General features: G+C 48.3%; 1 protein-coding gene across 9 annotated transcripts in view; it reads right to left on the bottom strand.

Annotated features, from left to right (window-relative positions):
* Positions 1 to 424: 424 nt before the first annotated feature.
* The window catches only part of C7H6orf89 (chromosome 7 C6orf89 homolog), a 32,418-nt gene continuing 23,002 nt past the window's right edge, over positions 425 to 9,840 (bottom strand). For all 9 annotated transcript variants that reach the window (XM_061146588.1, XM_061146583.1, XM_061146585.1 and 6 more), the window contains 5 exons: positions 9,613 to 9,767; positions 9,342 to 9,481; positions 8,006 to 8,135; positions 4,800 to 4,923; positions 425 to 1,593 (listed from right to left, as the gene is read on the bottom strand). In XM_061146588.1, coding sequence (XP_061002571.1) covers positions 1,499 to 1,593; positions 4,800 to 4,923; positions 8,006 to 8,135; positions 9,342 to 9,481; positions 9,613 to 9,767 — 644 coding nt within the window. In that variant the 3' untranslated portion in view covers positions 425 to 1,498. The remainder of the gene's footprint in view (positions 1,594 to 4,799; positions 4,924 to 8,005; positions 8,136 to 9,341; positions 9,482 to 9,612; positions 9,768 to 9,840) is intronic.

Here is a 9,840-nt window from a genome sequence, read left to right as displayed (position 1 = left end):
AACCCTCCCTGTCCTTTACAAGCCCCCAAACAGGCCATTCCAGCACACAGTGATCCTCACTGATGCTCATGAGATGTGTAGAGAAAGAGGGCCTGGGGCAAGGTACAGGGGTGCCTCCAAAGGATGGCAAGGACCCCGCAGTGAGTCCCATTCTCTTCCCCCACCACTGTCTGCCTCTGGTCTGTAACTCAACACAGCAGACACCTCCACTGTCTGATTTCTGCAGTTTAGAACCAGAGGCTGTAGCATGATCTGCTTCTTTTCCTTCAGCTTGGCAATGGCATGATCAGAGGCCAGATATTTAACAAAGTCAATAAAGGATTAATAAAGGGGGAAAGGAAACAAAAAAAGAGTGTCCTTATTTGTACACTTAAGACATACAAAAAGCACTTGGGGAAAACAACGAGCAGAGCGAATTGTCCAATCAAAAGGAACACGGTTTTGTATTTTCACAAGAATTAAAAACACCTCACTTTGGTTCCCAGTACAGAGACAGAAATCATTTCAAGACAGAGAGTCGCACAGTCGCACGCCCAGCTGACCAGCACTTTGCGTCTGGAGTTCCTTCCCTAGCCACATGACAACATCACTTTGACACATCTGTAAAACATCTTTTCTGCAGAAAGTCGGACCCTAAAGATCAAACCCGGGGAGACGCCCTCTCCCCGGGCCAGCACTCTTAACTCACCCCCCTCTGAAAACATTTGGTAAAAGCAACACGGCTGATGAAAGCGGTGCTGCCTCAGCAGTAAAGGGCTCTGGCCGGGCCAAGGGAGGGGCGCTGGGAGCCCAACTGCTGAGACGCCAGCCAGACAGGCAAGGGAGGGAGAGACTGAGGACCTGACAGAATGGAGAAAGCTATTACCTTAGGAATTACTGCTTCAATTACAATCAGGCTCTGACCCGGCATCGGAGACTCTCAGAGCCACGCGCACTTGGGAAGGAAGTGCAGTTCTCAAGTGCAGTTTGAGGTTATTTGATCCTTTTCACTGGTTCGAGATTCCACTCTGCTTGGGAAACTGCCATGACTTCTTTAACCATATGTGGCTTTCCAAAAGACGTAGAGGGTGGTGTTACCAGGGAGATGGGACAGGCAGGCCCACCTGGCAGAGGATGGCGCTGAAGTCAGGACCTGCTGACTACCCTCTCGTGGCCAGGAGCCAGCAGAGGGGATCATGCCATGCAAGTGAGGGACGGTATCAACCCTGCTCCCTGCCTGAAGGCAGCCTCAAGGCTTTGGTGCCAAGAGGCCGGGCAGAGGCCCGTCTCTCATAGACCGGTATTGGTGGCGGAGTCCTGGCCAAGCGGCTGGGCTGGAAGAGTTGGGAGGCCCTGGCTCTGGCCTTTGCCTCCAGCATACAACTGGCTCACACACGCATGCACGGGGCAGGTGACTAAGTAACCAACCCCTGGAAAGTGGTTTCATCGTTTTTTGTTTTTATTCTCCCCCTTTCGATCTGGTCTTCAGCTCTCAAAGCTGTTCCTTTAGATCTGTGTCCTATAGCTCTGACAGGGTGGTTCCATCGCAGACGACCAAAGGCTGGACCCCTCTGGCTATAATGTAGACCTTCCAGTGGGTGGCACCAGCGTAGCCTTGAAGGGAGACAGCGACAAGGAAAGCATGTGAGTGGCAGGGACTGGGCCGACTTGTGGGCACAAGCTAGGTGGGTCTGCAGGGCTGCCCTCAGGTTCACCCGCAGACTCAGGCCATGCCTGCTCTGGCGGTCCGTGAGTTCCTCCTAGCATAAGTGTCCCCAGCTAAACTCAGTCCTCTCTGAAAGCTGACATCCAGTGGGTTCATCCAACCACGAACCAAAGTGTTTCAGCGTCACCCCTCACCTGGGTAACCGTGAATCACAGTTCGGCAGGTTTATGAAAGCAGGATGTTCTAGATACGGCTGAGGCACCTGTGTGCTAAGTGGCTTCATCTGTGTCCGACTCTGTACGACCCTATAGACTGTAGTCCCCCAGGCTCCCGTGTCCATGGGATTCTCCAGGTAAGGATACTGGAGTGAGTTTTCATGCCCTCCTCCAGGGGATCGTCCCAACCCACGGATCAAACTCGTAGCTCTTATGTCTCCTGCATTGGCAGGTGGGCTCTTTACCACTAGCGCCACCTGGGAAGCCCTAGATAAGGCTGATGTGCATGTGTGTGTGCTAAGTCACTTCAGTCGTGTCCAACTCTTTGTGACCCCATGGACTGCAGCCCACCAGGCCTCTCTGTCCATGGGATTCTCCAGGCAAGAATACTGGAGTGGGTTGCCATACTCATCCAGGGGATCCTCAAGCGGATCTTCCTGACCCAGGGATCAAATCTGCATCTCCTGTAGCTTCCGCACTGCAGGCAGATTCTTTACCAATGAGCCACCAGGGAAGCCCCAGATAAGGTTGATATGGAGCATCAATTCTCAGGGTCATTTTTTTTCAGCAAAAAAACAGGACGGGTTCTAGGGGAGGACAGGGCGCCCTGTCCAATTCTCCTGAGGTTATACACAACATGGTCTCATGCAACATCCAGATTAACCCAAACCAATACTTCCTAAATTGTATTCTGCAAGCAGTAGCACCCTATAATACAGCCCAGGGGAGAAAGGGTACCACGGTCAAGTAAGTTTGAAAACCACTAGATCCCTCCAGGGCTTTTCAGAGCCTTTTGTACACTAATGTGTACTGTGTTTCAACAAGACAGGCATTTCCCAAAGTCAGTGACTCAAGAGCCCTATTTGCCAAGGGTCTTTCCCAGGGGCTGCTTTATGAACCCTAGGGTCATGACCTGTATCATTTGAGCAATGATATCTAGGAATGGGCTAGAAAGGTAAAATCAAAAACGTTTTAATACTTCAGTAACTTCCTGATGAAAAATTTTCTAGAGAAGGATATACACCACTCCTCTTTAAACTGAGAGCATGGAATGGAATGTAACCTCTGTTTGGTGACTCAAGAAAGGTCACTATAAGCCGTGACTGTACCATCATGGCAGGTAACATGGGCTTACCAGTGTCAGCCTCTGACACTCAACACCCACGTAACTCTTGAAAATGCCATCCATCATGGGTTTTCTGGTGATCTTGAACACTGACCTCTGAACCCAACCATCATGGGATGATGCTTATTTTGTCAAAAAACCCAGAATCTGCTTGACATGGCGCTATTCTTGAGGGTCTCTGAGGTGCAAGAGTGGCCATCTGTTTTACAGCACTAAAGTTACTCTCTTCCACTGTCATTCCTCACTTTTCCCTGCGGCAGCTGCAGCCATTGCTTCTGCTTCTGCCACTGCTTCCCGAGCCCACTGTCCTCCCCAGGCCTCCCCACCCCAAGCCTTCTCCTGACTTGCCCTCTCCCCTGGTTCTCATCAGCCTCCATCCCTTCTCCACATTCCTATCACGTTCTGCCCTTCACAGACACTGCCAAGCACAGGGCTCCTTTCCCTCCGGTCAGCGACTGGCCGGTCACAGAACGACAAGGATCAGTCTGTGGATTCTGGGCCATTCTGGACTAGCCACACCAGCCTTTGATCACGGAATCAAAGCTTCTTTGATCACTGCCAGTCACCCTTTTTTTTCCCCCTTTTTTCCTAAATTCTATAATTGGCACTCGGGATGCTTGTGGGAGCTGAAAACCTGGAATTTGGGTAACGCAAGTGTTTCTGTAGCTGTCTGAACTGTCAGGCATTTGGAGAACATAAGACAGAAACTTTTTCAAGCACAGCTACACATTCCAAAACCAGAATGCCACACAGACTTGTGCAGCGTCACTCCACTACAGAACAACGGGTTTGGACTAATTTCCACACAAGAATCCTCTCTTCTTGCAGTAATTCTCAAGGGCCAGGCCAGCTGTGCTCCATTATCGGCTAAGTGCTTAATTTGTGCATTTTTTTCATTTTTAAATTGAAACAAAAGTTATGAAACTTGGATTAAAGTTAGGCAGTTTTCAGTATGCACCCTACCTCCACGCGAGGTGAGAGGTTTCTAGGGACTGGGGTCTTCCAAATAAAAAAAAATTAAAAGGAATAAACTGGAAAATCAGTCTGGGCTCTGTCAGGGAGTCAGGGCTCCCCTAGGTCTTGTGAAAGAAAAACAAGAAGGGCAACGGTGATGCTTGTTGATTTATTTTGCTTCTGCCAAGAAAGTTCTATTGTCAAACTGATAGTGACTGATTCAAGTCTGTTTCTTCAGAACCGATTTGTAGATGGTAAGGCACAGAACAAGTCACAGTCAGGAAATCATGGAGCCAAGGGTGGGTCATGACTGTGAGGCTGTGACCAGACTATGGGATCCACAAGGAAGGTAGTATTTCCTTGTGTGACTGTTGCCCTTACATACTGCCTGAATTGTTTTACTAGCAAACTGGGCACAGAAAGGGTTTCATCGAATCTGAATTGTACTTCCTCTGGCTTGAGTGAGTAAAAGGAGTCACTTAAGACTGATGCTTTGCCTAACTGACGGTTGGGCCTTGGAATGGTCACCTCTCCTCTCTTGGTCTCAATGTCCTTATCTGCAAAGAAAGTATTGCTCTAAATATTTTCCATAACAATTCCTCCTAATTTGAAATCTCTAAAGCCAATGGACACATGCATTCTAAATGTGCATATGACCCATTTCTCTTTGCTACATTTTCTCAGTAATGTTCTCAGTAATGTACATTTATCATTACATCTAAGCATAAATAATCGACCTTGCTAATAAAAAAAAAGCTATTTTTGACTTTAATAAATCTTTGGGAAGGCAGTATTTAATTTTTAGAATGCCTTTTTGAGTTAAAAACTAGAAAGACCCTGCAGCTGACCCTCCACCTACCGATGTCGCCTGGCTCCAGCGGCATCGCCACGGACTGGCAGAGGCTGCGGCACTGGAAGGGTGGGAGGAGCTGCAGCATGGCCTCCCCGCTGCCGACGGTGAGCAGGTCATGCATCCTGTGCATCTGGAGGAGAGGACACGGGGGAAGGAAAGGAAGGAAGAGAAAACCAAGTCAGATCCTGGGGCATGGGAGAGGAGCACACAAAAATTCTTACACGTGTGGCTCTGGATTTCCTAGCAGCCTAAGCAAAGCGGAAGACAGAACCAAGAATAAAACTCACAATTTTGTTTGAAAGACAAAAAACAAGTTAGTTTCTGCTAAGCATGGCATCTCCCTGTACTAAGGCTAAGGGAAGATTTCTATTTTTTTTTTTTTTTTTTGGCCATGTCAAGGAGGCATGGGGGATTTTAGCTCCCAACCAGAGTTCAAATCTGCATTCTCTGCCATGGAAGCTCAGGGTCTTAACCACTGGACTGTCAGGGAAGTCCCATGGTAAGATCTTTTCTAGGGTTTTTCTTAGAGACATTGTGTAGTTTTGTCGGAAACATCTGCAATGGCAGCCCTGTAGCAGAAATGGCTCAAGCTTCATAATTCACAATTTCTAGCCATAGTTTCCAAGTAGGTCATAGGCAAAATATCTAATTGTATTTTAACAAAAGTCTTGCAGAGGCCAACATGTGGTGGTCTAAATATGCAACCTTCTGAGGGTCTGGTTTGATCCAAACAGACAGTCTGCATATCCTCTGGGCAATGGTCTGTGGAATATTATTTCTTACTGTCAGACTTTTCAAGACAATCAGACAGCAGCAAGTTCAAGTTTACAATTTTTTTGGCAAGACCCAGGTGAGCAGATACATGATGCTACTGATTAAGGACTAGTAACAGTAGGATCAGCCTCTGATTTTGAAAGCTAAGGATGTACAACTGCACAGGTAACTACGGCACTCTGAGGGCATATGGACTGTGGTTGCCAGGCTCCTCCATCCATGGAGTTTTCCAGGCAAGAATACTGGAGTGAGTTGCCATTTCCTCCTCCAGGGGATCTTCCTGACCCAGAGAACAAGCTGGCATCTCCTGCGTCTGCTGCATTGGCAGGCGGATTCCCTACCACTGAACCACCGGGGAATCAGTCCTGCTTCCAGCAGGCACTAAGTGCAACCTGCCGTGTGCCTGGGGCTTGGGAGGGGCAGGGAGTATAAACAAAGGGACAGGGCGCACTCAGTCAGACTTCCCTTCCTGTCTAGATGGCGAGGGAAAACCCCAGCCCCTATGCACCCTTACAAAGCAGGAGTCAGAAGGGCAACTCCTTAGGCCACGTCCTGGTTTCTTTCCTACCATTTGGGTCCTCCAGAGCCTGAGAATGTGGCCCTACCTTCTCCTGCCTCCCAACCCTTGTCTCCCTGTTGCTCCCCACAGGCCCTGGCCATGACTCTGTGTCCATGGAAACGCTTGAGCCACTGCAACTGCTGCTGTAGTGACAGAGGGAGGACGAGTGTCCGGAGCTGCTGTGACTGACAGAAGCCCTGTCATGAACAGTCTTGAAAAAATTCCAGAAGACCAAAAGCTAAGCAGATATATCTCTATTTCACATAGGCCTGAGAAGGGCTAGGACCAAGCTCCTCCACATTCAGGAGAAACAGACGACAGGATGGAGTGGTCCAGCCCTAGGCAACATCCTGGGGTGGGAAAAGTGGGCCCTGGAGCCCCTCACCTCTTCCCCCAGGGTCTCTCAACAATCGGACCCCACTGCTTATCTTCTATCCCAGGGCTCCCTCCTGGAATCTGGGCCCACAGACACATGACTTTACCAGAGTCCAGGGCCCAGGGATGTGGACCAAGGGTGGAGTAACATGGCTGTGGAGAAAGGAGAGCCTGGGCCAGGGTGGGGAACAGATGCTCTAAGAAACCAGACTCTCAGGATTTCTGCCTATTTGGGCCACTCCCCTTCCAAAAACATCCTTGAGAACCACAACAAGATGATTCTGACAGGCGTCTGTGGAACTCTGTATTTACCCCTTTGGCTGGGCTCCCTGGTGTCCCTGTTTGGCAGACTGGTGAAATTAAGATTCAAGTGGGAAAACCCAAGACAGTGATAAAGGCCCTCACCCAGAATTTTTTCATGTATCATAATTATGAAGATGAAATCATACTAAGGCCCCGAGTTCTAGCCGAAGACAGCAGAATAAACTTAAAAACCTGAGGCCAGAGCCCAGCACCTCCACCCTACAGCTGGCAGGCAGAAGTTTACTTCTAGACAAAATGATTGTTTTTTAAAGGCTTTGAAATTCCTTTAACACGATTCAGCACATTTGGACCCAAACAATAGTGTCAGGAGGTTAAAGACACAATCCAGAGTTGGTAGGGGTCACAGTTCAGCAAATTTAATTTTTTAACAAAGGAAAATTCATCCTTTTAATTATTCCAAACCAATCCAGACTCAAAAAGCTTCCTCAGGGTTGAGACTCAACAAAAGAGCAATTCAGAGAAAAGTAAACAGACACAAGGACAGAACAGCTCTAGCCAGTCCGCCAGCCCCAGAGTATAAACGTGGGCTCTGGGTACTTGGCCACGGACGGAGGGGAGAGGCAGTGCCGAACACACCGCCTCAGGCACGTGCTTGCCAACCCCTCTGTTTCCAAACCACGCTCCCAAGCTTTTTGCTCTCCCTTTTTGCTCTCCATCTGAAGCTTCTCATGTGTTTATTTCTGGGGAAAGCCAATCTGAGAGTGGAAGGTGGTGAGACCTCTCAGTAACTTGCTGTGTCCTTGGGCAAATCATTTAATTTCTCTGGAGGTCAGTTTCCTTATATCTACAAAATGAGAAACGCTAGACTGTTCATTTACACACTATTCATTCACAGTCTGCCTGCTCTCGACTTGGAGGTAGAGCAGTCTGACTGCATGCTCAGGACTCTTTAAACTTGAGGATTCTACTTCCTTTAATGTAGAAAGGTAGCTTGCCCCCAGGTGTTAAGGGCAGGAAATAGATCTGCAAGGTCACTAGACTTTCTGGAAGCATGCCTTCAGTAAAAAGTCAGGCCGCTGCAGGTGTGTTGGCAAGCAGCAGGAAGAGAGAACTCCAGATTCTGTGGATGACCCTTCAGCTCACCCTCTAGGCTGACATGAAGGGAAGGCTTTGATTATGACATCAGCCCAGGTACCAAACAAGAAAAATTCTAGATCCAAATCTCCTCAGAATTTCCTACCTTACTCCCCACAATAGGTTCTGGTTGAAGAAGGAAGCATTTTTTCAAGGAGGCTTCTTTTGGAAACGGCAGATAGGTGAAAACAGGGAAAAGCTCACGTAAAATGTGTGATCTGTTCAGGGGTCTTCTCCTGTAGAATGTGTACAAGAGGGAAAAGGTAGTTAAACTGGGCAAGCCAGCCCAAAACCATGGCTAAAGAGAGCTTGGCAAGGGTGGGAAAACTGTGGGTGGTGGGTGAAGAGGGAAAGATGTCAGGACAACAACTGAAGTATTCTGTCCATGAAGAACAGTCATGCCGAATCAATTAACTGAAACATCACACACACACACACACACACACACTCACTCTACAGCCACAATTTGTCTGTGTGGGTGGGGTGTTTATAAAATCCAGCTAAAACAACATATAGAGGGAGAAAAGAAACACTCCATTCATCCTCTCTTGGCAAAGAGACTGAAGTAACAGCAGGCAGGGCAAGAAAGGAGAAGGGAGGAGGAGGGGGCAACAACCATGACCCTTTTGAAGTGGAGCAGTATGACGTGGGAAGCCTCTATCAAGTCGTAAACCGAGTATTTGATCATGCAAATAAACAGCCAATTTAAAGAAAGGCAGAAGCAGAGAAACGACCCAACAAAAAGCCTGAAAAAGCAGTTTTAATCCTCTTCGGAATGATTCTAGAAGTAAACTGGCATTCCTTTTCTTTGTAGAAAGCAAGTTTCACCCCCAAGAAATGGCCCATGTCTTCTATAAGACCCAAGAAGGAACAAGGAGACAGATGCGGGTTTCAGTGTTGGCTGGGTGACCTTAAGCAAAGTACTTAACCTCTCTGGTTCCCACTTTTCCTGAACTGAAAGACAACAATGACAATTTCGACTTCCCAGCGCTATGATGAGCATCTCCAATGAGGAACAGACACTAAGCACCAAGGCATGCTGCCTGGCACCAACAAATGCCAAGAAATAACCTTCTCTTTTATTCTCTGTGCTCTCTCTGCAGTCCTCAACACTCAGGACCCACTCAGCATGAAAGCAAATGCCAAACACTACAGTTAGAAGCAAACTGTGCTTCTATTAGGCAATCTCGATGTCCACCATGGTGACGCCCCTCTTGACACACCTCTTCAACTCAGCCCCTTTCTCTCCCATCAGGTTTTCAACACTGCTCTGGAGTTATCACTTGACTTGGAGGGTATGTGGTGAAGTTTACACAGTGCCGGGAATAGCAGGGTCACGGCAGTAATTAGTACCATTTTGACATTTGGTCTGCCCTCTTTCTGTACACACACACAGACACACACGCACACACACACGGCTGGGTGCCCCTTTCTGCACTCACCATGGGTATGGAAACGGGAACCACCGTCCAGGAAAGCAGCGCCACCACTTGGTGAAAAACCCTTCGGTGAAGCCTTCTGTCACCTCCGGATACTGGCACAAAAAATCCTGAAGCCCCTCAGTCGACAGGGACTGTCCCGTCTTGGGGAGGCAGAAAACAAAAGTGCAACAAGACAACACAGAATTACTTATCAGGAATGTCCCAGGGCTTGATGCTTTCTAGCCATTTAATGGGTTATGAAGGCAGTGGGAGAACCAGTCTTTCTGCGCACCTTGATTACCAGAGGATGCAGCCTCTCAAATTTCCTTGGGGTATCTTCCAGGAGCATCACCTGGAGGGGTAATTTCTGGGCACAGCCAGTGCAGTTGGCAGGGATGGGGTCCGACTCATTCTGCTCACAGTCATTTGTCGACCAGGGATCAAAGTCTGACAGAGGAAGGCAGGTGGAGAAAGCAAATACAGCGGGTGAATCCAGGAGGCCCAGCAATGGAGACAGAGA

This window comes from Dama dama, chromosome 7 (assembly GCF_033118175.1).
Source record: "Dama dama isolate Ldn47 chromosome 7, ASM3311817v1, whole genome shotgun sequence".
In the NCBI taxonomy this organism is placed as follows: domain Eukaryota; kingdom Metazoa; phylum Chordata; class Mammalia; order Artiodactyla; family Cervidae; genus Dama; species Dama dama.
The sequence above is the reverse complement of the archived record's forward strand: the minus strand, read 5'-3'. Positions and strand labels throughout refer to the sequence as shown.